We start from the raw sequence: 25,869 nt of genomic DNA on the forward strand, positions 1-25,869 counted from the left end.
CCGCTACCCATGGCCCACCCACCACTGGGCCCTGGGAGATACCAGCTGCTTTGTTCTGGCAGTGCTGAGGTGGGACTCCTGGTAGCCAGTGGCGGTGGCAGTGATGGCTGTGGTTCCTGATGCCTCGTGAACCAAAATGGCCTGCAAACCTGAGACCAGGAAGAGGGAAACCACCGTTGGATGTCTGTCCCATCAGCACCCCTGAAGCAGCCCCTCCCTCCTTCTGATTTGCGGTTTTGAATCTGAAAACAGACAACCGAGTGTGTTGAAACTATGTGGACTGTAAGAGTTAACAGGCCCTAAGTGCAGATAATTAAGCTCCCACAGGCACTGGCCTGCCTTGGCAGGCTTCCTGGCTGGTCTCTGTTCTGCCTGGACCATCGGGCTTGCACTCAGCTCACCGTGCAGCTTCTTTTGGCCATTCTCATCATCCTGGGACACCAGCTGCATGGGCAGTTCAGGCTCAATGCTGGCCAACAGTGGCCTGGTGGACTCCCACTGGATGCTCAGAGAGCTGAAGTTGTCGAACCGGCGGCCCTCCTGGTCGTAGGCAGCCAGGTCAAGCAGGGGGTTTCGGTGGCTGGAGACTGGGACCTGCAGGAAACAGGTTAGATGCTTCAGCCACATCCAGGATTGGACGCAGACACTGACCACACAGTGCACCCTGAGGCTAGCAGCTGCTCTATGGCCTCTTGGGGGTGCTGGTGAGGGAAAGGGATGAGCCAGAAAGCAATCCTCACTACTGCTACCCACCATTAAGGTACCCCCATGGTCTGTCCAAACTGGCCTCTGGTTCTAGACCACAGCTCTCAACTGGAAATGAGAACCACCACAGGGCCTTCGGCAATGCTGGAAGCATTTCTGACTGTCCCCACAGATGGGTCAGGGGGTTGCCACTGGTATCTAGTCGGGAGAAGTCCATGATGCTGCTGAAACACCTTACAATACATGGGACAGCCTCCCCACAGGAACTGTCCGGCCCCAAGGGTCAAGAGTGCTGAAGTTGGGAACCCCTACCCTGGCCTACTACCATGGGCAGGATGCTTTCCTTCTCCTCTGCCCTCACCTTTCCAAACGATTGCCATCCTCCACCCAGGCACATATCAGTGCCTCTAAGATGGTACCACTGGTAGTTTCACAGGAATGCAGATTCCAACAGCTAAGATATCCCAGAGCCACTGGGTTTGGACAGCTCCTTTCAAAGTGGATTTCTTGCCTGATCCTTAAATGTCTCAGGGAAGTGAGAGGGGTCATCCCGACGTGAAAGCAGCACAAACTGAGGCCCAGATAGGAAAAAGAGCTCATCCAAGGAGATTTGGGATGGGAGCTCCAGGATGCAGGTACAAATCCTGGATTCCCACCACTCTGCCCTGATCTCTCACACCCCAAGCAGATTCTCACCTTAGAAACTGGGCTGAATCAAGCCTCATTCCTGCAGGCCATCCCTTCCTTCTCTGACCACATGGCATGGGGGCAATGTGGGCAGGGCCACACAGTAGAGGCCAAGTGTATCTGACCCCACAACTAGGACTGAGCCCCAGCTCCACCTCTCAGTGTCCAGGCAAGTTATGAACTCCCCAAGCATCAGTTTCTCCAGCTGTGACACACAAAGCACAACCGAGCCCACCTTCGAGGCTGTGGATTTAAACATGGGGACTGCAAGGTCATTTTAGAGAGCCTTCCTACATTCAGGTAGGAAAGGGGACGGCCATGAGCATCATTCACACACAGGGCCAGTTTTCTATTTGGTGTGGGAAGGTGGGGGTAGGTGTTGGGGGGTGGTCCCGCAGGAAGAACTACCCTTCTCTAACCCTCTGGCTAAAAGTACCAAGGCACTTGCTCTGGCCAGTGAAATGGGACTAGTGGGAAGCTTCACTGCAAGATCCTGACCTTCCACGTTCCCTTTCTCTCTACTATGGCACCTGCCACGATCAACATGGTGGCTGCTCCACAGTCCATGTCTTGGGATGAAGATCACAATGAAACAAAGCAGGGTCTCCCAGCCAACCAGAAAGGCTCATGCAGCATGGGTGAGAGATGAGCTTGTTCCATGTGAATCTACGGGATGTGGCCTTGTTTGCTGTGGCAGCCAGGCCAGGCCTAGCCTGTCTGACTGATACAGTCACTAAACACTCCACCTGTACCATGAGGGCCCCTCCCAACTCCTTCTAGCTCTCTTGCCCCAAAAGAACACTTGATCCAAGCAGGCTACAAATTCTTAATTCATGCCTTGCTAAGAGCAGGCCACCACCATCAGCAGGCATGCAAAGGTCTCATCATTATTCATAATATAGGCGCTGGGATTGTGGGCAGGGGCTGCAGGAGCCTATCCCAGGTGCTCCATGGCTCCCCTAGATGCAACCCTGGCTGGAAAACCAAGGTTCCTCCAGGGACGAACACTGACACCTGCCAAGCACACTTGCAAGCTGACTGGCCCATCTGAGGCAACAACATAAACTCCACGTCACAAACAGGGAGGCTGAGGTCTATGGAAGTTAAATGACTTGTCTGAGGTCACACAAGTTTAGGGGTGGAACTCAGCTGGTCCAATTTTAGATCCCAAGGACCTCCCTGATCCAGTGTGGCCAATCCCTGGCGTCTCACCTGGGGGCGGCCCCATTCATACCCCTAATAAGTCCCATACAACTGGTGCCCACCCACAGTGAGCAAGCCATAAGCCGGAGGACCTGCTCAGAGGGCCAGGGTCAGGCTGAGCCTGGCTCCACCTTGTCACTCTGATCAGTCATTCCATTCTGGTGTCTCTCCTCACCAATAGTTTACTCTGAAACACATCTTGCATGGCCTCTGAAGTTGGAGAGGATAAAATTACCTTGATCCTACACCCAGGCTGCATTGCAGGGATATATCTTTCTCAAAGTTCCCTAATGAGAGACCCTAAATTGCAGGGTCACGCCTGAATGGCTGGCTGGTGGCTCGGGAACCTGGGGACTGATGGATCACATGGCTACTCCAGCTTTGAGGTCCATTATTTTCTGGTAGCATCTATTATGCACAAAGCCAGTTCAGAGGCAAGCCCTGCAGCCATCATCTTTAAGTTGAGAGACAACCCTGGGCTAGAGCAGATGTCCTGGCTGACAGACAGACCAGGCACAACCCAGCCCCAACATGGCTCGCTCAGCTCACAGCCAACGCTAAGGAAAGGGAAGATGCACATAGTTCTGATTCATTTTTCTTTGAAAATGAGAAGGAAGGCTGGGCCAAAACAGGGGTTTAATTGGCTGTCCCTGAGCTGAGCAGGATGCCTTTCCAGAGAGGACCTGCTCTCCAGTTCAGCTACTCCCTGCCCCATTCTCTAGCAGCATCCCTGTGTGGCTTTTCCACCCATGAATCTGCAAGAGTCATGGGTGAAGACAGGAGTGGCACATGCGCAGTGCATTCGCCGGTTCATTCATCCATCAATCCTAGTTACTGAGCTCCTCCTATGAGCCAGGGTCTGCTCTAGGACTCACAAAGAATAAATGTAGTCAGCTCCACAGCGTTAGATCATGGTGAGCTTGCACATGCCTTCCTCAGAGCCCTGCCTTGCTCCTCCTGAGCGGCCTCCTCCGTGCTCTGCTGCTGCCTGATTTCACTTCCCTTGCAGCACTTGCCACCTCCAATACATCTTATTTGTGCATCTCCTAGTCTCCCTGTCATCTCTAGGAGGCAGGTTCCTTGTCTGTCCTGCAATCCAAAACCTAGACCTAGACTCTGGCACAAAACCTAGACTCTGGCACAGAGGACATGCTCCGTAAGTACATGCTCAAGGAGTGAGGAGCCACCTTTTCGCCTCCTCCGAGAAGGCGCTGGGAGCTGGTGCTGGCCAGAGGGTGTCCCTCGTTCCTTAGACAGGACATACTCAGCACCCTGGGCTCTGAATGCACTAGGGACTAAGGCATGGATGCATCTCAAGTCCAAGAGGAGCAGACCTGTGGCTTCCCCATCCAGCCCTGCTGTTAAATGGACCCCCAAGGGTCTTTATTCCCCTCCCAACATTTACTTATGAAACACAGCTCCCCCATGTCCCCCACATTGTGGGGATGCTGCAGCTGGTCACATCTCCTCGGCAGCCTCCACACCCGCCCTGACCCTACACACTCTGTCCATAGACAGCAAGCCCCACTTTAACACCCTCAAGGCACAGAAGACAAGATATTTTTAAAGTACCAAGTGCCAGAGACAGAGTGTGGAAGAGGACTTCCATGCTATCTTCACCTGGCACTGTCACTAGTAGCTGTGACTTTGGTATGTCCCTCACCTCTCCAAGCCATGTGTCCCCTGCATATAAAACACAAATGAAACCAGTGCCCTCACAGGGCCAGCTGTTGAGACAAAGGCAGTGCAGCATAGAGCTATGTCCATTACAATGCTCAGGACCATGGGCAAGGCCACCAACGTCCTCCTGCCCAAGTAGGCAGCACCCTCGCCTCCCGAGCATAGCCCTCACTCACCACTTGCTTGTTCTGCTGCAGCAGCGGACAGGACAGGTCCAGCTGAGGGCTGGTGTAGACAGGCGCGAGGGTGAGCCTGGACGGTGGGGCACAGACGAACTTCACCACAGCAGGCTCCACCGCAGGGAAGGGGTTGGTGAGACTGGGCTTGTTCCCCACCGAAAGGGCGATGACCTGGGAGGGCACAGTGGACAATCAGACCCCCAAGCTTGAGTTCCCGCTCCTTTCTGAGCTGTGCTACACCCATCCCAGCTCCCTCTGACTCAGTTTTCTCCTCTGTAGGATGGGAGTGATGATGATACTCACACCACAGGATCTTAACAGAGGCCCAGTGGCACATGGGTGAGAAAGCACTTTCTCAACACTTAAAAGACTCTCAGATGGGAGCCCACGTTCCCTCTGCAAATGTCAGCCAGAACTACTGGCTGCTCCTATCCCAGGGAAGAGGTAGACCTGGTGAGGCTTCATGGTTTCCCAGGACCCTAGGAAAACCCCATGGTCGCATTAGCAAATTCACAAGTTCAAGGATGCTTCAACAAGGAGTCCATATTGAGGTGAAAACACCCATGGAATGAGGGATAGACGTGGGAAGTGCGTGCTGCAGAATGACCAGGGAAGCAAGTCAGATAGGAGCTCTGTGGGACAACACCCAGGAGGAGCTGAAGCCTGTCCTCTGCCTCCTCACGATCTGTGCTCCACAGGCTGCTGCAGAGAGGGAAATCCATGGTTCAAGAAAAGAGGGAAACCTGTCTGCCTGGAGAGCTGGGACCTCAGAAATCATATCTGACCTCCTCTTTTCTGGAGCACCACAGCTCAGGGCCCATCTTGAGGGAGGGCCCTCAGCCTCCTCAGATGACATGAACTTTGTGGAGGACACAAGCCCCAACCCCTCCTGACCATGAGGTAGGACCAAGGGTAGTGTCCTCCCTGACTCTACACAGGCTTTCTGTCTGCAGCCAGCACCCCACTTGAGGGAGCCAGAGAGCACTGGATGGGGAAGGTCCTAGAGGTAATCCCTCTTCGGGCGGGGGGCAGGGAGGTCAAACTCCTACAGCCCTGGGAGGGGACAGGGATGTTGGGGTCATGCCAGGGATAGAAAATGTATCCGACTTAATTCATGAGGAATTTTATTCTTATTGTATTATTTTTTATGATGTTGTTATTATTCCTGTTGCTTTATTGTTTTTCCAAAACCATTCCAATGTAAGTGGGACCTATCACTGGGCATCTTTGCTGGCCATACCAGGGCAGCTGTGGCATGGCTGATGCCATAAGGGCATCATGGGAAGCATGCATGTGTGTTTTATTGCCAACTGATGTTCTCTGTCCTGTTACACATGCAGGAATATCCCTCGCTTCCCAAAGAAACAGGCTCTCTCCCCTCTTCCTGCTTCCTGCCAAACACGCCTGTTGCTTTGGGCTCCCTGCCTTGGAAATGGAGCAGTAGATGCCCACCAGGAGCCCCACAAGCTCTCAGCCCACCCTCCCCAGGGAAGGAGTGCCAGGCCCCAGAACGCCTAAACAGCAAGATGACCTTCAGCCAGCCAGCCAGCATGTGGGGATTCAGGTCACACATATGTTGTCTGGTCCCCTCAGCCTCTTAAGCTTTTGGTTTTCAGCATTAGAAAACTTAAGAGATTACCCATGCCAAAAAATATTGCGATTTCCAGGTTATCCTCAAGAACCAACAAGGTGTGTCAAACCTGGGTCTATAGCATCATTCATTTACAACCCTAGAGACATTGGACTTGTGATCCCTGATCTCAAAGCCTCCAGCTCTGGTTTGATTAGTCGGGGATGCTGAAGCCCATGGAGGTGGCAAGCCACAGGACTGACCTGCTCTATGAAAGCTGGCATAGCGGGACGTCCTCACTGCTGAACCTGCCTGGTGTTCATTCAGTCATTCTACCTTACCATGCCTCAGTTTGCCTGTCTGTAAAATGGGTACAATCAGAGTGGCTATCTCTCAGGATTATTCCAAGGATGAAATAAAACAGTACTCAGAGAGTCATTTTCCACCCTTGCCTTAGGGCAAGGAGGGTCTGGGGCGGCTGCCCACTCACCTGCTCACCCAAGGCCTGGCAGGTCACAAGGATCCAGTGTTGCTGATAATTCCGGGAGGAATGGGGGGCAAAGAGAGCCAGGCTGATGCTGCCAGTGTCCTCAGAGGTGACGTTCTGGAAGAACTTGGAAGGCTCGAGGATCCAAGGTCTGGGACCTCCTTCAAACAGCATCTCCTTTGAGGAGCCCAGGGTAACCAAGGCAACTGAGGAGGGATCCACAGCCTGGGGACAGAAAAGGCAGAAGACTTGGCATTCTTTTAAGTCAGCACCGGCAGGAGCCGGGCATCCCAGCCCTGCATCCTCACCCTGCTTGTGGGCGCCGGTGGCCAGGCAAGCCCCGTCTTCTGTTTGAAACTCATTCTCCTCATCTGCAGCACTCATAGGGATCGTTGCAAAGATCAAGAGGAGTGGGGTGTACACAGAATTAAGCCCTCACTCTGACAGACTGATGGAGGATGTACATGGATTTGCCTCTTTTGTAAAACAATCTGGTAAAAGCCTTGAAAATACCCACAGCCCTGGAACCCAGGAACTCCCCATCTGGAACCTAACCTAACAACACAATAGAGAAACATGTCAATGTGCAGACAGATGTTCATCACACTATTATTTTCCACAGCAAATAACAACAATCTACAATCCAGCACAAGGAACTCAGTTCTCATGGTGTTTCCCAATGGCAGAACCTTATGCAGGTCCCCAAAGCAGTCTTTACAAAGATCTACAAGCACAGGATATAAACCTGATGGTGCAGTTTGATCACAACCATGTTACTATAAAAAGCATAAAACCAGGCCAGGCATGGTGGCTCACATCTATAATCCCAGCACTTTGGGCAAGGTGGGTGGATCACCTGAGGTCAGGAGTTCAAGAGCAGCCTGGCCAACATCATGAAACCCTGTTTCTACTAAAAATACAAAAATTAGCCAGTGTGGTAGTGGGTATCTGTAATCCAAGCTACTAGGGAGGCTAAGGCAGGAGAATCGCTTGAACCCAGGAGGCAGAGGTTGCAGTGAACTGAGATCAGGCCACTGCACTCCAGCCTGGCAACAAGAGCAAAACTCCATCTCACCCAAAAAAAAAAAAAAAAAAAAAAAAGCATAAAACCATCCTAAAGAGATATCTGCCAAGTGACCAAGATATCTGCATGATGTCCTAGGTGGCATCATTGTCAGTGGTCTGTTCCCTTCCTTCTGAGCCACCAGGCTTCCCACACTTCGTACCAGGTATGCACACGCATCAAGGGTGGGTCTTGTGGCACCTAGAACCATGCCTGGCACATAGTAGTTGCTCAACAATTATTTGGTGAATGAAAGCGAGTTGGCAAGTAAAACTGTGGAGTCCTTAAAGTATCCAGTAAACAAAGGAATAATTAAAGTAATATGTCACAAAAAGTTCTCAATTCCTCCACGGCCTAGGACAACCATGGTGCCAAGGGCCCCATGACCTCCCAGTATGGGCAATGGCAGTGCTTAGATTCTGTGTAACAGGGTGTCATTCCCACCCAACCTCCAGGAAGATGTGGTTACTCCACAGGAGGACCCCTCACTCCAGTGACACAGCAGGGGTGCAGAGAGGAGTGATTCACTCTGAGGGGACCTGCAGCCCTGCTCCTTGACTCCTCACCCAGCTGCACTCACCTCCCACTGCAGAGGGTCTCACTGTGGTGACTGTCAAGTCCTCACTTATCAATCTACTCTACCCTCAAACAGTTGCTGCGTGTCCCTTACCTAAGACACAGACCTGACCATGTTTCTTGTGCATTAAACTATTCCACAGCACCCACAGCCCTCGGAATACAGGCTGAGCTTCTGTCCAGGAACTTGGGATCTCCCAACCTGGCCCCAGTCCCAACATCACACTACTGGCATCTTTCCAGAGAGCCATGCTCAGCTGTCCCCAGGTCTTTGCAGAAGCTGCCCTCCTGCCTTTGTCCCTAATCACTCAGGCGACCCCTCCTCACACCACAGGGCTCAGCACACTGGTCTACAGAATGCCCTGCTTCCTCCCCGACCCAGTGCCAACCTGTGGTCCAGGTCACTCTTCTCTGGCCCCCACCTCACCTGGTGCTCCTCACCCTGAAGGAGCTTCATGGCTTGGGGGTCTCCCCGATCAGGCTATGGGCTCGTGGAGGGTAGGATGTGTCTGTTTCCTTCTGCGTCCGTGGCATGATCTTAACCACATGAAGGAAAAATCTTATAAGAAAAATATTCCCAGGCTGGGCACAGTGACTCACACCTGTAACATCAACAGTTTGGGAGGCCGAGGTAGGCAGATCACAAGGTCAAGAGCTCGAGATCATCCTGGCCAACACGGTGAAACCCTGCCTCTACTAAAACTACAAAAATTAGCCAGGAGTGGTGACGCACACCTGTAGTTCCAGCTACTCGGGAGGCTGAGGCAAGAGAATCCCTTGAACCCAGGAAGTGGAGGTTGCAGTGAGCCAAAATCATACCACTGCACTCCAGTGTGTGACAGAGCAAGACTACTCCCCGCCCACAAAAAACCTCTTACCACATCCGCACACAGCAGAAGGGTCATGCTAGCTCTCTGGGTTATTTTCCAAGGGCACTAATCCCAGCTGCGAAGCCTCTGCCCTCATGATCTAGTCACTCCTCAAAGGCCTCAGCTCCTATTGCTGTGGGGGTCAGCATTTAAACATATGTATTTGGGGACACACAAACATCCAAATTATGGCTATCTATAAGTAAGGAAACTCTCAACAGTCACCAAAATCTGCTGGTGCCTTGACTTGGGACTTCCCAGATCCTGAACTGCAAGAAATGAATTTTTGTTGTTTATAAGCCATCCAGTCCAGGGTATTTTGTTAAGGTGACCTGAACAGACTATGACACTTTTCAAGTGAGAATTCTGTCTTTTTGACTTTGTTTTTCAATACGAACATTTTTTGAATCTGATATAGGTTATCAACTGTCTCTGGGCATCCCTCCCTGCACACATGTGCTCGCACACAAACAATTCCAAGGAGTCTGTGGTGCCCCTGCTGAAACCCATTCCCGGACTCCACCTTCTACAGACCCAGGCGAGGCCTGTTTCCAGCAGGAGAAGCACTAAGCATGCTCAGTCAGGGCTTTCACCTCTGCTACTCTCAAAACTCCGCACTAGAGACAGCGGCATGACCCAGTTTTGCTCACTACTCAAGCCTCTGCCTGGGTGTCACCTTCTTGGACAGGGTCACCCTTCACCTGTCACCTCCTTTCCAGCTCAACTCTTTATCTCCACCCATCAGCCACCACTGGATATACCATCATTTGTGCATTTGCTTCTCTATCCCCACTGGAATGAAGCTAGTGTGTGACCTTAAAAAAACTAATGTCTACAAGGCTGTTTCAGTCCTGAACACGTGACTAGTACATGCTCAATCAATGACCCCTGCTGTTACAACTGTTATTATCATTAACTGTCATTCCCATTTTATAGACAGAAAGGATGAATCCCAGCAGATGAAGACACTGAACCAAGCTAACCCAGCTGGTGGGTCCAGGTCTGTTCTGACTCTTGATCCTATGCTCTTACCCACACCTCATGGCCACAGCCAACAAAACCCCACTATGGGCAAAGCAGGCCACTGTATATCTTTCCAAAGATATTTTCATGACCACCCCGAAGACAAAGAACTGTTGGAAGGACCTGTGTCCTACGATTAACAACCGGAGGATGAGGAATTATCACCTTCCTGTTTAATTCTCTCCCTCAGGCATAAAAGTGTCATAGAACCCTGTGCCAAGAAGACAGGTTAACAACGCAGCTGATGAAGGACGCTCATGAATTGTGCAGGCTCCTCAGCGGGTGTCAAAGTCCAAATATTCCAAATATTCCTCACTTGCAACAGAAATATCAATTCCAGTATTGTTAAGTCCCTGTTGCTTGGCTTTTATTCCTTGTAAATAAACCTGATCTCAACTGCTATCTAGGAAGAAGAGAGATGAAAGGAGAAGAGAACCATATCCATTTTTCTCTATAATCTGTCCAGTCAGGAAGCCACCTCACTGAGGGACATATCCACCTTATCCTCATCCTTACATCCCAGATCAGGACTGTGAGCTCAGGTTCTGGCTTCTGCTGCTCCAGCCAAACATCCTGATAATCCAGAGCCAGCATCCAGGAAGGGCCCCAAAGAACCTCTCCCCAGGTGCCTGGTAAAACACTCCAGCTCCCAAAAGGTGTGGCAAGGCAACCCCAGAATGCCTACTGTCCTCAGGGATTTCAACTCTCTCCACTCTGCTCTCTGACACTCTCACATTCTGCAGTGCTTTGCTTGAGTAGGGGTTGGGGGAAGTCTCGACCTCCTCATTTTAAACTCCTACCCTCATCACCCCTTCATGCTCTACTTTATCCACGGCAAGCAGAGGCAAAATACATTCTTTTTTTTTTTTTTGAGATGCAGTCTCACTCTGTCACCCAGGCTGTAGTGCAGTGGCACAATCTCAGCGCACTGCAATCTCTGCTTCCGGGGTTGAAGCAATTCTTCTGCCTCAGCCTTCCAAGTAGCTGGGACTGTAGGTGCACACCACCACGCCCGGCTAATTTTTGCATTTTCAGTAGAGATGGGGTTTCACAGTATTGGTCAAGATGGTCTTGAACTTCTGACCTCGTGATCTGCCTGCCTCAGCCTCCCAAAGTGCTGGGATTAAAGGTATGAGCCACCACGCCCAGCCACATTCTTTGCTTTGTTTATAGCCAGAATGTCACTTCGTGGAGACAAAGTTCTGTTTTCTGCCCTGATGCATCTCTAGGGACTGCAGCAGGGATTGCACACGTAAGTATTCATGCCTATGTGCTGAAGGAACAAATGGGTGGAGGACAAGGAGCAGGGCTAGGCCTCTGATCACTAATGGACATCTAAGAAGTATCTCCTATGTTTGCTCTGGAAGTCAGGAAGCTTTGTTCTGCCCTGGCTGGGTGACCCTGGAAACATTTCCTCAATCATTCATTATAAACAAAACCACCCTTCGTTTTTGTCTGCTCTGTGCCAGGCACTGAACCCCAGAGCTGGGGGTTCAGAGCTAAAAGATCCTAACATCACCAAGTTTGCTTCCAATGCGTGACAGGAAGAAAAAAAAATGATACAAACCATGGGGACCAAAGCTGTCTTCGAGGCTGACCCCAGGAGCAGAAAAATGCAAGGACTGCCTGGCTAAGCCAGGGAGGCTGGGGCTCCCCTACGACTGCCCTCCAGCCCTCCTCGGAAGGAGGAGTAGGAACGCCTCACCAACAAACCCTCTCTGCCCCTTTTACATGCTAGGCAGAGTTCAACGAAAGGAATGATTACAGTAGACAGCCTCCTGCATGGCAACCCTCACATGGAGCCTTCACACCCACACCAGAGGACAGCCCAGTTCTTTCTTATCCATGTTTAATAACTAACCCTTCCTGAGCCTGCACTACCCCTAGACTGCATTCTGAGCCCATTCAATTCTCGAACTCAGCGAATCCTCTTCATGACCCTATGAGGCAGGTACTGTCTCAGGACCATTTTACAGGCAGGGAATGTGAGGCCCAAGAGTGGGTGGAGGGTCAGGCTGGACTCAGCTCAGGAGGGTGGTGTGGACACTGAAGCTATGGGTTCTGCTTCACACAGGTCATGGCCACCACCATCCTCAGATGGGAAGTGGGATGGACTGTCACTAGGCCAGGGCAGATCCTCCCTGACCCCAGTCTGGGAGGCCTCAGCATCTGCCACACCACAGGGCTGCTGTCCCAATTCTAGGGCTTTGTGGGGAAGCTGAAGGGTAGGTAGCTCTGGAGTGAAGCGGAAGCGCCCCTCTATTCTGACCGCTGCCTAACACACTTCCAAAGCCCTTGCAGCCCACACTCCTGCCTTCGTAGGGTGAGGCTGGCAGGTTGGTGTCCTGCCAAGCCTGCCAAGTGCTGTCTCGTGTAACCACAGAGACGCCTGCAACCACTGCCCCATCAGGGAGGCTCATCCCCTTCCACATGGATCCTGCTTTTAGCCAGAAATCACAGGAGAGGGAGTTGTGCCAAAAGCTGTTTTGAAGGAATTGGGTTTGTCATGCAAATTCGTCAAATGGGTAATGTGCATCCAGAAGGAGTGGGCAGGGTGGGTGGTGAAGGGCAGGGCTCCTGACTCACCTTGAGGGGCAGGTAGGCAGCAATAGTAATCTTGGCACTCAGGTGGACGTTGCTATGTCTGTAGCTCACAAGGAGTGTGGTGGAGCCCTGGGCCTTGGCCTGTACCCGGACACCGCTGCAGTGCTCAGAGCCTGGTGGCAGCCTCCCTGCACAAAGGAGAGAACCAGATGGTCACCCTGAAATCACCTTTTGAGACAGAGTCTCACTGTGTTGCCCAGACTGGAGTACACTAGCATAATCTTGGCTCACTACAACCTCCGCCTTGTGCTTGTGGTCTGTGTATCATCTTTGGACAAATATCTATTCAAGTCGTCTCCCTGTTTAACTGGGTTGTTGGTGCTATTGCTGCTGACATTTAGGAATTCTTTACATATCCTAGATATGAACCCCTTTTACAATCTGCAGATGTTTCCTCCCATTCTGTAGGCTGCCTTTGCACTCTGTTGTGTCCTTTGATATAGAGAACTTTTTAATTTTTGTTGTAGTCCGAGTTGTCTATTTTAAATTTGTAGCCTGTGCGTCTGTGCTATAGCGGGCCTAGAGTTAGAACCTGAGCAACGCCATTTTATAAGACCAAGCTGTTTTTCCAAAAATCTGCCCCATTCTCCTCGCAATCACTGCTGACCTTGGCTTCTGTAAACAAAACTGCTGGCTTGCTCTAAAGAATAAACTGTCTGGCCTTTGCTTAACAGTAGTTACTGTAAAGTTGCTTGCCCTGCAGCCACTCAATCCTAAAACCAGAATGTGGTTTTTCAGCTTAAATACCCTGATCCCCCTGAGTTTGGGGCCACGGGTTGGAGAGATGTGAGTCCTCTGTGGTCGCTGGCAATAAAGACCCTGCAATTTGGCATACTTTTGTCTTGGTTGATAATTTTATACGTGACCCAAATACTTCATTTGGAGGCCACAGCGAGATACTATTCTTTTTGTTTATCACCAGACAAAAGCCATCTCAGAGTCTCGCCTGGGCGGCCGCTCCCACCTCAGGGGCCTCTAGGGGAGGCACCCCCCGAGTTGCCCCAGGGCCCCAGAGTGTCACCGTGGAGGATAAGCGACCGCCTGGCTGACGTTCACCCAAATACTTCATTTGGAGGCCCCAGCAAGATTTGAACTCACGACCCCTGGTTTACTTGTTAATTTTTGTTGTAGTCCGAGCTGTTTTAAATTTGTAGCCTGTGCATCTAGTGTTATAGCCAAAAAAAAAAATCAATGCCAATTCCAATGTCCTGAAGCTTGCCTCCAGTTTTCTTTCAGAAGTTTCGTAGTTTTCAATTTTATATTAGGTCTTTGATCCACTGTGACTTAATTTTTGTGTATGGAGTTACAGAAGGGTCGAACTTCATTCATACGCATGCGGGTAACTATCCGGTTGTCCCAGCACCATTTGGTAAACAGACTGTCCTTTCCCCATTGGACAGTCTTGGCACCCTTGCCAAAAATCATTTCACCCTGTGTGAGTAGGTTTTTATCTGGGCTCAATATATTCTATAACTCTGTCTATGCCAGCACCTTGTAGAGAGGTTCACAGTAGTGCCCAGGGGCTTTCAAGAAGATGCCAACCAAGAAGGCAAGGCAGAAATGGGACCATAAAGTCCAACTGCAGTAAGCAGAGGGAGCCACAGAGGGAAGGCCAGCCTGGACCAGGGCTGCCAGGGCTCTTCCTCAGAGCCATGATCAGAGTCTGGCCACTGGTACTCTAAGCCTGGGAGGTGGCACAGGGAGTTTACCTAATATAGGATCAAACCTGTTTCCACAGCTGAGTAAGCTCCAGGGTAGGCATTATAGGGACAGGTCAACCTGCTGACCAGACATGCTCTTAAGCCCCATGGGGTGAGCATCTCTGTCCTGACAGGGCCCAGGTCTTTAAGATACACATTTTCATACAGCCTGGGCCCTACACACCTCCCTAAACATTACCATGCACACTCCATACCAGGGGCGGTGCAAGCCACTTCCTAAGAGAACTTTGATACCATGGGATTCCTATCTTGATTGCTGTTTTCAGAACTCAAACTCCTGGAGAAACGCCCTGCATTGTGCTGAGGGATAATCACTTGTAACTGTCACAATAAACAAGAGCTGTCATCCCATTTTATAGTTAAAGAACTCAAGGCTCAGAGAAGCTGGGCAGCACACCGGCATCATACAGCCAGCAAGGGAATAGAGTGGCTGAGACCCAGACCTGTGGAACTCCAAGTCCTGAACTTTACTCACTGGAACCTGACCCCATGCCTAGGCAGCAACCTGCAGACTCCCCCTCCGGGACGGTTGTGGCAGGCAGTGAAAGGGGGGTAATGGTTCAGGTCCTGCTGTCAGCAGGCCTCTCCCACGCACAAGGCTTTTTCCTGCATCCTAAAAGTTTACCTGGCAGATGACACTGTAGACTTCATGAGCTTAGTTTCTCCTGGATGCAGTTTGCTCAGGGATTTTTCAGATACTGGCCTCCTTCAAACTGCAAAAGTTCTGCATGCCATTACAGCTACAGTTGCATACACAGCCACTTGGCATCACAAGCGATTCTACAAACACCTCTGCCAATAAAGCTGGCTAAACACTGCTGGGATTACATCACTCTTCTGCTCAAAAACCTTCAGTGACTCCCCACTGCCTGGACACTAGGTCCAAGCCCTCTAAAGCCCTCCATGATTCAATGGGTCCTGCCATTCCCAGTCCTCCATGTGCACAAGCACCACAGATTGCCCACCTCCAGGCCCTGGGACAGGCACCCCTGCCCACCAAATGGTGTCCCTGTTAACTTCCAATACTCTGCCCAAATATTACTCATATTCAATAGTTCGCTGGTCCTTTGATCTTCTGCAAATCAGAGAGGCTTCTCTTCCTTGCCTTATCTTTAGGGCCCATTTCACAGGTGACTAAAGCCCCAGGGTCAGTGTCAGCCACACCCAGATCTGTCCTCCATCCCTATCCCAGGCCATGTGTGACTTTGGGCAGCTACAGCTACACAGCCTCAGTTTCTTCATCTGTCACATAGCTCAACAACAGATCCTTCTCCTAGGGTGGTTGTAAAGTCCTAATGAGGTCAGGCATGCACCTGTCCTGTCCTGGCAGGGTTGAACTGTCACAGGCAGACTCCACCCATGTCACCACCAAAATCCCAAAGCAGAGAACAGATGGGTGGGCCTTGCCTGCCACAGGTGAGAGGACTCTAGAACTAACCAAACCCCTATTGACAATGCATTCTGAATACCAGCTGCATTCCAGGGACTGAAATAGGCACTTTGATCTGATTCTATGTAGATGACACACAGCTTCGAGATGCAAAAACTGAGGCTGACTGAAGCCAGCAATTTGCCAAAGTCACAGTGGGCAAGATCCAGGCCAGACCAGAGCTGATGGTGAATCAGGAGACAACTGCCATTCCTTACACTGCATCTCCTCTGCTGCCTCAAGCCTCTCTTTGGGATCTGGGCAGTCCATGCTGAGAAGCCAGGCAATCTGGCCCCAGTCCCAGTGTCTGGCACCTGCTCAGCACTGCTGGCTTACCTGGGAGTGGCTGGAACACACCCTGATTCTCCACCTCAACAGCCAAGTCAAAGTGAGAGCAGTCGCTCAGGGTGACCACCTCACTGGCCCCGCCAGGCATGAGGCCACTGATCCTCAGGGGTAGCTCCAGAACCTGGCCCACACGTGCCTCCACCTGGCACGGGGCAAACTCCATGCTGTGGGGCTCGATCACACATACCTGGAAGACAGGGGCATGGACTAGGCTCAGCAGCCTCCATGGGAGAGGCAAGTTCTGTTGCTTGGATTTCCTAAGAGTTGCTGTGTGCTGGGCACCAAGGATATGTCTGTGAGACACCTGTCCCAGGCAGTGGGATGATTCAGGGACAGAGAGCAAGGGAGGGCTCTCTGAGGAGTAGCCTAGGACCCCAGACCTGAGAGCCATAGCATAGGCAGCCAGGCAAAGCTGGAGGGAAAGACACTCCAGGTGAAGGGAAGGTGAGTGCAAATGCCCTGCAGCACCTACCAGGCTAGTGCCTTGGAGGATCATGGACGCCAGTGTGCCGAAGTGCACTGCACAGGGGCAGTGGAAAGAGATGGGGCTGGTGGCCATGATGAGGAGTCCATGTTCACTGTGGCTGAGCTGGGGAACTTCAGAGGTTCCCCAACACCCTGGCTTCTGTGTACTGATCAGCAGCCAGGTGAGCAGTGTGGTGAGGAGGCTGCTGGAAAGCCCCAGTGAGAGATGCGGCAGCGTAAGCCAGGATGGGCCTGTCAGGACCAGTGAGATGTGGGATGAGTTCTGAATGTCTGGTTCACTGGATAGACTGGTAGAGCAGCTGAAGCCAGGAGAGGTAAGCACAGCCATGCTTGTATAAAACCAGAGTCCCTGTGCTAGAGGTTCTGTTCTAAGCGCACTGCTGACTCCCTCAGTCCTCTCTACCTGCTGCTTAAGGAGGGATCTCCCTAATTCCACTTACTTGGTGAAGCGCTGGCCTGATGGGAAAGGGCCAGCTCCCTTACAGTATGCTGGGTCTGAGTGAGAGCCCTGCAGGCTGGCCCTGAAAGCCAGGTTCTACCCAGGATGTATGCTGCCTCCTGAGGAACTGTCCTCAGAATCTGGCTGGGCTGCTGGGCGAACAGTGGAACATTTACCAAGGGGAAGCTGGGGTGAGGGGATGGGGGTTCCAGTTTATCCTGGACCTCATGCTTAGTCTCAATGGCTGGTGCAGAGCCCCTCTCCATGAGAATCAGGCCTGGCTTTGGACAGAGGCAGCTATGGGTCTCAAGTGGAAGACTGGCCAGCCTATCCATCCCTGTGAGAGCAGGCTGCAGCTGGACTCCATGGGGTTTCCCTTCCTGCCCCAAATGAAAGAATAAAGGGGCTGAGGTCAGAGCACCAGGCAAGTATTGCCTGGAGTCAGGGGTCACAGATGGGGCTGGCAGAGGCTCAGCTGTGACCTCTGCTACCTGGTGCCATTGTGAAGTGAGATGGCCCCATATCCCTCAGGGCCAAAAGCCAGGTGTGGGGACCTGTGCAGGGGAACACCTGCCTTCGTATCCGCAGGTGAGTGAGGGGAGAGGAGTCTGGCCTGGTCTCTCGAAGCCTGGCAGTGCCCTTTCACTGTGAGTTTACAACCCAGTGCTTGGTGGACCTTCCAATTTGAGATTCCTACCTTTCAGGTCTAGGGAATTTTCTAGAATGACTCTTAGATGATCTCCTCTCCAGAAACCCAGTTCTGTGGATGCTGGCCCCTCTAGGACCATTGCTGCCTGATGTGAGACACATCCTGTCCATCTTCCTGACACGGCCATGAGCTCCTAAGTACAGGACTCAGGGCTGGGGGTGTTTCTGTGTGAAGCTGAGGCTCACTGAGAGTGGGTGGCTGGAGTCCAACACCTGAGCCTCACGGGGTGTCTTGGCCCTGAGCTCTCACCTTCATCTCGCCAAAATGGAGTGGGTTCTGCACATCATGTGCCTGGATCACACTGAGCCCGGTGTCACTGCCTGTGGTCATCACACCCTTGACAGTGACTGTGGCAACCAGGTAGCTTGACGAAGACCAGCTGAAGTTCCCACTGCCACCATGGGCCTGCAGAGGAAAAGCCATTATAGAACTGGCCGCCTGCCCTCAGCCTGCTGGGGAAGCCAGGGATCAGAGACATATGTGTGTGCATGCACGCACTCACACTCATATGCATTTACGCTCACACTCATGGACTCACCCAGGCACACACTCACCATTCACACTCACATATACAGCTACTTGCCCACTCATTCATACACACTCACTCTCACACTTATACACCCAAAGTGCACTCACCTGCCCACTCATACACACACTCATTTACTCTCATGCTCACCACTCATACCCACAATGGACACACATACACCTACTCATTCATACAGATGCTCACACTTACATTTACCTTCACATTCACTTTCACCCACTCACCATTCACACCCACAGCAGAGTCATGTACATTCACCTACTCCCACCAGCTTATCCTAATATGCACACACTCAAACTTTCTCACACACACATTCACAAATATAACACTCACAGCAATACACTCAAACACATACACACTCTCACAGACTCTAAAACACCTGTGGCCACTTCCTCACTGACACATAAGGTCGATGCCCATCGCAGGGAAAAATGTGGCATCAGCTGGGATCTGCCTGGAGGCTCCCCTTGCCCTCACCCTCTCCGTCCTGTCTCGTTTCTGTCCTCATATTCTGGGGACCTTGAGACTGACACATACAAATACCACGCCCATGACAGAGGCCCTAGAACCCGGTAGCACTTCCCAGAGCTCAGGCTGGAGTGCGGAGAACCCCAGGTCATGGAGCCAGTTGTAGGATGCTGCCTCCCTTATCAGACACAAGTTCCCAGCACACACCTCTGCCTGCTCCTCATCATCGGCTGGGAGGTCAGTGACCAGGCCTCTGCCCCCAGACCAGGGGCAACAACCCCAGAACCCAAGAGGCCAGGACAGTGACACAGCTGAGCAGAGAGCCAGTGTCAGTGCACAGACAGGACACCTGTCACTACTCCAAGGGACAGCAGGACTGATGCGCCCTGAGCTGACCAAGAAGACTAAAGCTCCATCTGAGGTGAGTCCCACCGGCTAATACCATGTGGAAGCATTAAGGTCAGAGCAGTGATAAGTCCCATGTGACGAGGTCGGAGATACTTATCACTTAAATTTGAATGTTTTCTCTAAGAGTGTGTAAATATATCCCTTTCAAAAAACAATCTTTAGAAAAATAAACATTCATGAAATTCAAATCTTATTCCAGGTTTTTATTGTATTTTTTCTCAATTCTTTTTTCTTTTGGTAGAAATGGAGGTCTCCCTGTTTTGCTCAGCCTGGTATCAAACTCCTAAGCTCAAGTGATCCTCTCACTTCAGCCTTTGAAAGTGCTAGGACTGCAGGTATTAGAACTCTACCTTGCCTTATTCTCAATTTTTTCATTGTTGTTTTTTTTTCCTGATTACAAAATGCATTGTTATGATGGAAACCTCAGGAAACAACAAAAATCATAAAGACTATGATTTAAAATTCTCTATGACCACTAGAGAATACTAAAAGTAATAAAATGTACAAAAAGCCACAATCCCATAGAAGCATCAAAGGAACGCACCCAGAGGTGGGGGTCTCACCTACCTTTATTGTGTACTGATAGGCACCCGTCTTTGGTTGCCAAGGAAACGTCAAGATGCTGGGAAAGAGGGTGATAGGGATATGAATTTCCACCTCCTGCTGGTTCCACACAGGCACCCGTAGTGTGTGGACCCCTCCATCCTACAAGGGGTGAGGGTGCCACATATCACCATGACAACCATGTCACCAGCAGTTTTTCCCAGTCACCTTACCCCGGACCCTCCCTGAGGATCAGGCCACAAAGACGGATTTTGGGGGAGAGTGGAAAGGAAGGTGCCAGATACCCTGTCGCCCTCTCGTTCTCCACAGGGATGGGTTTCTATAGCTCTGCTAGGGCCACTCCTGGAAGTACTGCCTGACTGAATCCTCAGAGCACGCTGGCAGGATAGATGTGGTGTTACCCCACTCTACAGATGGGGAAAGTGAGGTTTGAGAGCTCAAGCAGCATGTCCAACCCCAAGATCTGAGAAAACCAACTCTGGCAGGAGTCACTGTTGGTGCGTCAGTGTTTATTCCTGCTATAGACTGCAGCCCCTTCCAGACCAAGGGGGCTTCTGTGTGCGGTAGGAAAAGGAACACCAGGCTGATTTTCCAATCAGCAAAGCTCTCCTTGAGGCTCACTGGCTTCTTAAAGACAAAGGCAAAAAAGACCCCAGGAAGCAAGTGGCCCAGACAGGCAAAGAGACGTTGGTGGCCTGACTCCCTGGGACCCATGACCCACCTGGGGTTTCAGAGGCCAAGGCACAGAGCAGGGAAGACACCAACTTGCCTGGTCTACCACAGAGGTGAAGGCTGCGTCGATGGCCGTCTGGCCCCTCTTCAGTGCCCTGATGCGATGATATGACCCATTCTGGGAGGATAAGAGCACCTCAAAGAACTCAGCAGGAAGCATGGTTTCAATTCGAATGTTCTGGAAAGCGAGGCAGAACAGGTTAGAGGTGCTTCTGGGGTGACTGGCAAGTCAGAGTTTGGGCACGAAGCTACAGGACTGAAACCAGCAGCCAGGCCAGACCAACAGGCCACCTGGGGCTTAGCTGCCTCCACTAGGGGCAGATGGGTGGGTCGGGCCCTGGAATGGAGCTCTGACCACTCTGGCCTTTGTCCCCACCCAGGCTGTCTTCCCTATGTGGCCCGATGACCTGTGCTCCTGTTTCAGCTCCCCATGTGGCACCTGGGGCAGCCTGGAGTCTACTGAGGTCTCAATAAGGAACCAATAAATACAGAAAAAGGACATCATGTCCCCTACAGCTAAATGCAAATGGTGGCCATCCCAGCCCTTGTTTGATAATATGAACACAGCAATGACTTCTGCAAGGACACTAAGGGGAACCTCGCCTCCTTCTCCTAAATCTTCAACGCCACCCAGAAGGGTCTGGAGGTGCTCACTGATGAGCCTGGAATTTCTCACAGGGGAGAGAAAGGTGGCTGAGACTCCCTGCACATTTCCCCATCTGTCTGATACCCCTTTCCAGAATCAGAAAGTGTGCTGAGCTCAGCCTCTGTCACCCAGGGTTCCAGGTATTTCTGGGTGGAGCCCAGGAGGGAGAAAGTCAGGATGTCCTCCCTAAGGAGCAGGGCAAGAAATTGGATTCTGAGGTCCCCAGCTTGGGGAGAAGGGGGCGGGCAGGTGGCAGGCAGAGGCCTCCTCCCTATTCCCTCTCCTGGAGCCCTGCCACTGTGGCACCCTCTGCCCTCCAGTCCTGTAGGGGCTCTGCTGTAGGACTTGCAGGCTCTGGAGATACCCCGGGACACCTTAGTGTGTCTCCCACAGACCTGGGAGTGCCACTAGAAACAGGATCCCTCCCCAGTTGGCCCCAGCATGGGGAGGGGGCTCCTGCTGCTGTAGGGGCTGCTCTTCAGCAGCTGAGTTAGGCAATGACCCCACCTCATTCCCCAGCCAGGACCTGAACGGGAACTCACGTCTGACAGGTAGACCTTGTTGCTGAACTTGTCAAAAACCTCGATGGTGATTTCATATAGGCGGCCAGTCTCTAGCACCCACCTGTCACCAGGATGAACAGTGAATCCTAAAACAGAAAGGAGGAGGCTGAGCACTCTGGCCACAGGGGCATCAGGGCAGAAGAGAATGGGACCACCTCCCTCAGCACAGGAGCCCTCAGCATCCACCTGGGAAGCCCCACACCACCCACCTGTGGGCCCCACTCCACTCACCTGAAGGCCCCACAGCACCCACCTGCGGGCCCCACAGCACCCACCTGAAGGCCCCACTCCATCCACCTGTGGGCCCCACTCCACCTACCTGTGAGCCCCACTCCACCTACCTGCAGGCCCCACACCACCTACCTGAGGGCCCCACACCATCCACCTGCAGGTCCCACACCACCCACCTGCAGGACCCACACCACCCACCTGAAGGCCCCACACCACCCACCTGAAGGCCCCACACCACCCACCTGAAGGCCCCACTCCACCCACCTGAAGGCCCCACTCCACCCACCTAAGGGCCCCACACCACCCACCTGAAGCCACCCACCCGCAGGTCCCACACCACCCACCCGCAGGTCCCACACCACCCACCTGAAGGCCCCACACCACCCACCTGCAGGCCCCACACCACCCACCTGCAGGCTCCACACCACCCACCTGCAGGCCCCACACCACCCACCTGCAGGCCCCACAACTCTGGCCCTTGCCTCCTCTGTGGAGAGGGACCTGCTGCTGAGGAGCAGAAGCTTGACGGCCACCTTCAGCCCTAAGTCCTGAACTGACCTCTCCAGGACCAACCCTGGACTCATCCCACTGTCTGATCAAGGCTTCTTCAAACTCATTCTCGTCATCACTGGGTCTATGCTCAGAATCCACAGCAGCTCTGTCAACACACAGCAGGTCTACACTCTGAACCCTCGGCACGTCTACCCTCTGAACCCTCAGGAGGTCTACCATCTGAACCCTCAGCAGGTTTATGCTCTGATTCCTCGACAGGTCTGCACTCTGAACCCTCTGGAGGTCTACGCTCTGAATTCACAATAGGTCTCTGCTCTGAACCCTCAGCAGGTCTACACTCTGAAGCCTGTCACTGAACACTCTTGCCATGAGTCAGCCCTGCCCTTCTAGGCCCCTCAGTCCCCTCCCACATGGGATGCTGCAGCACTCTTGCTGTCCCGAGATGCCCTGTGCTTTCTCATCTCCACACCACTGCCTAACCTATTACCTGACAGGTCACCTTCCCACAAAAACTCTGAGAAAATGCTTGCCTTCAATACCATCATCAGGTTCCTCCCCTCCCTGCTAAGGCACCTGCCTACTCTCACATCACCTTAGGGTCCCTCTATAATTGAGCTGTCACTGTGCTCCAATCTCCAATTATCCATAGCAATGGTCAGTTCTGGGCAAAGCTGTGGTATGAAAACCTGGAGTCACCACTCTACCCAGTTCTGCTTCTCTCCCTGCTGAGCCTGTCGCCTGCCTGGCTGGGCTCACATTACCTATTTCTGCACCAAATAGGGAAGGGCTGGTGAGTGCCCTGGGCAGGTGGCAGAGCTGGCCAGAGGGAAGCATTTTCTGTGGAGCTATTGCCTCTTTTTTATTTTTTAAACTCATATAGTCACAATAGAGCAGAATCCAGGAAGGCTAGGAGGCCCCACACACCTAGGTATCCAGGTTCAACCACATAGATGGTGCTGTTGGGTAACCTAGAAGCACCCTGCATTCGAATACCTGAGTTTTTAATTAAGGGGCAACACACAACAGCAAATAAACCAGCTTGGTGGCTAGTTTCAGCTTGGCTCAGAATCCTGATCATCAAGACGTCACATGGAGAGAAGGAATGAAAACGCAGCTGGCTTAAGCCACAAAGAGCAAAGGCACTTTTCAGAATCAAAGGTCACACTGCACTTGCTACACTAGCAAAGGGGAACCTCTGCGAGGGACACTGGGGACCACACAGGACACACCAAGTCTGGGGCATCAATACTCCATTATGCTAGTATGGAAACAGCCCCCGCCAGGCCCCCTCTGAGAAGGCTGCAGGTACTGGAGAAGTTTTGGAGGTGAGAAATGACACTCAGCTCCTGCCATCACCTCCCACCACTGGGAGCCTTTGGGGTGAGTCACCCACAGCCGTGAGCAGTTCCACTCAGCAGTGCTATTTCAGTTCTTTCTGATTTTTCAGACTGTTGAGGGGAAATGGCTATTTTTAGCCCTGCCAAGCTTTCAGGGAAAAAACTACTTGACTTGCAAACAGCAGCTCCGCCATGCCTATGCACACACACAATCCCGAGAAAAGGATACTCCGGTGGCCAAGGACGAGGCTGCTCTGTCCTAGCTGCAGTGCAGTGACCACTGACGTCTCCTGGTCCAAGACAGCCACCGGCCGGTCTGGGTCTCCCTCAGGGGCCGGGATGCTGTTCTGAAGCTGCAGCTCATACTGATCAGAAGGCATGGAGAGTTCTGGTCACCAAGAAACAAAAAATAACAGGGAAAAAGAGAGCAAAGACAGAAAATGTTAGAAGCCAATACACTCCCACCGCCACCCCGAATCTCTGCACCCTGCTGTCAGTACAGCTGCCGCATTTTTTTCTTAATTGTTTTCAGTGCTTTAAATTTTAATACTGTTCTCCATGCTAGTGGACAAAGCTGACACTCCATGAATTTTCAGAGGCAATCAGTTTTTATGTGTCTGCTGTAAGCTGTTAAAAATAAATATCAGCTGGGCGAGGTGGCTCATGCCTATAATCCCACCACTTTGGGAGGCCTAGACGGGAGGATCGTGCGGTCAGGAGATCAAGACCATCTTGGCTAACATGGTGAAACCCCATCTCTACTAAAAACGGAAAAAATTAGCTGGGCATGGTGGCAGGCACCTGTGGTCCCAGCTACTCGGGAGGCTGAGGCAGGAGAATCGCTTGAACCCAGGTGGCGAAGTTTGCAGTGAACCAAGTCTCTGTCTCTGCACTCCAGCCTGGGCAACAAAGCAAGACTTTTTCTCGGAAAAAAAAAAAAAAAAAAAAAAGTCAACCACATTCCATTTGCCAGCTGCTTGGAGAATACCAACATTACACCATTTCTGAACATGGCAAAGTGAACTCTTTGCTTCTACGTAGAGGGAGCTGTTTGGCGGCACTAGGGTTCTTGCTGGTTCTGTCTGGCCTCTAAGGCTTTCCTAAGAAGCTCTGGTCACTGCTCTTCCAAGGAGTCTGTAATTGCAAACAATGAACCCTGCTGCCATCCTCACCAGCCTCAGTGTGCCCCTGCTCTTCATAACCACTTGGCAGAAAAATAACTTGCCCAACTGAGAAAGTGAGCTAGGATGGAGAACAGTTTCCCTGGGAAATAACAGTTCTATAAAGTGGGCCACATCAATGTCCATCTTCCTTGCCCTCTGGGCAGAGACCACAAGCACTTCTGATAGCAATAGTGACTGCTGACAAGGGATCAAGATGCCTCAAAACAATGCAGTGTCTCGTGATCATGTTCCCTCACCTCATCCTTCAATAGCCCACACTAATGAGAGCCATGTTTTGTGGATAGGGGACTGAGGACATCAGATGAGCAGCCTCCACACTGTCGCGCAGCTAGTGGAAAACAGCTGGGATTCTGATCCAGAGAGCCTGACCACTTCCACATTCACTCTCCTAAGTCCGTGGAGGTTCCTAACCAGTCACCTACTCACTGTCCCCACAGGTGGAACAGTCTAGCCCGCCAGCAAAAGAATAGGACACAGGGAACAGCAAACAACATCCCTACTTGGCCTTCCTCTCAGGCCAGCTCAGGGCTTCAATACGCCATACAGGATGCCAGGTCAGGGCTCCCAGAGGAATTTCAGCTAAAGCATGTTTCACAATCTCCAGGGATTCTGATGAGAATTCTAAAAGAGAGACAACTTGCCTAGCCCTTTGTCCTGGGGTATTTTTTGTGTGATCTAATAAGCATTAAATAATTTTCACTAGAACACTAAGTCCTCAAAGTGTGGTCCCTGAACCATCAACATCACCTGGAACTGCAGATGATGGGCCCCATCCCAGACCTGCTGAATCAAACACCGGTGTGGGCTTCAGCAAGCTCTGTTTTCACAAGCCCTGTAGGTGATTCTGATGCAGGCTAGAATTGAGAATCCCATAGGGAGTGCACAGCCCACGTCCTCATCT

General features: G+C 51.8%; 1 protein-coding gene across 7 annotated transcripts in view; it reads right to left on the minus strand.

The window, feature by feature from the left end:
* Positions 1 to 25,869, minus strand: part of NUP210 (nucleoporin 210) — a 143,049-nt gene that overhangs the window by 52,433 nt on the left and 64,747 nt on the right. For all 7 annotated transcript variants that reach the window (XR_013527513.1, XM_078351693.1, XM_078351692.1 and 4 more), the window contains 12 exons: positions 24,014 to 24,172; positions 23,372 to 23,440; positions 21,683 to 21,789; positions 20,532 to 20,672; positions 19,766 to 19,903; positions 18,028 to 18,183; positions 16,133 to 16,331; positions 12,629 to 12,774; positions 6,515 to 6,736; positions 4,452 to 4,625; positions 402 to 594; positions 43 to 149 (listed from right to left, as the gene is read on the minus strand). Coding sequence is in view for 6 of the 7 variants with exons in the window: in XM_078351693.1 (XP_078207819.1) it covers positions 43 to 149; positions 402 to 594; positions 4,452 to 4,625; positions 6,515 to 6,736; positions 12,629 to 12,774; positions 16,133 to 16,331; positions 18,028 to 18,183; positions 19,766 to 19,903; positions 20,532 to 20,672; positions 21,683 to 21,789; positions 23,372 to 23,440; positions 24,014 to 24,172 (1,811 nt within the window). In the remaining variant the exon portion in view is untranslated. The remainder of the gene's footprint in view (positions 1 to 42; positions 150 to 401; positions 595 to 4,451; positions 4,626 to 6,514; positions 6,737 to 12,628; positions 12,775 to 16,132; positions 16,332 to 18,027; positions 18,184 to 19,765; positions 19,904 to 20,531; positions 20,673 to 21,682; positions 21,790 to 23,371; positions 23,441 to 24,013; positions 24,173 to 25,869) is intronic.

Source organism: Callithrix jacchus, chromosome 15, assembly GCF_049354715.1.
Source record: "Callithrix jacchus isolate 240 chromosome 15, calJac240_pri, whole genome shotgun sequence".
Taxonomy (NCBI): domain Eukaryota; kingdom Metazoa; phylum Chordata; class Mammalia; order Primates; family Cebidae; genus Callithrix; species Callithrix jacchus.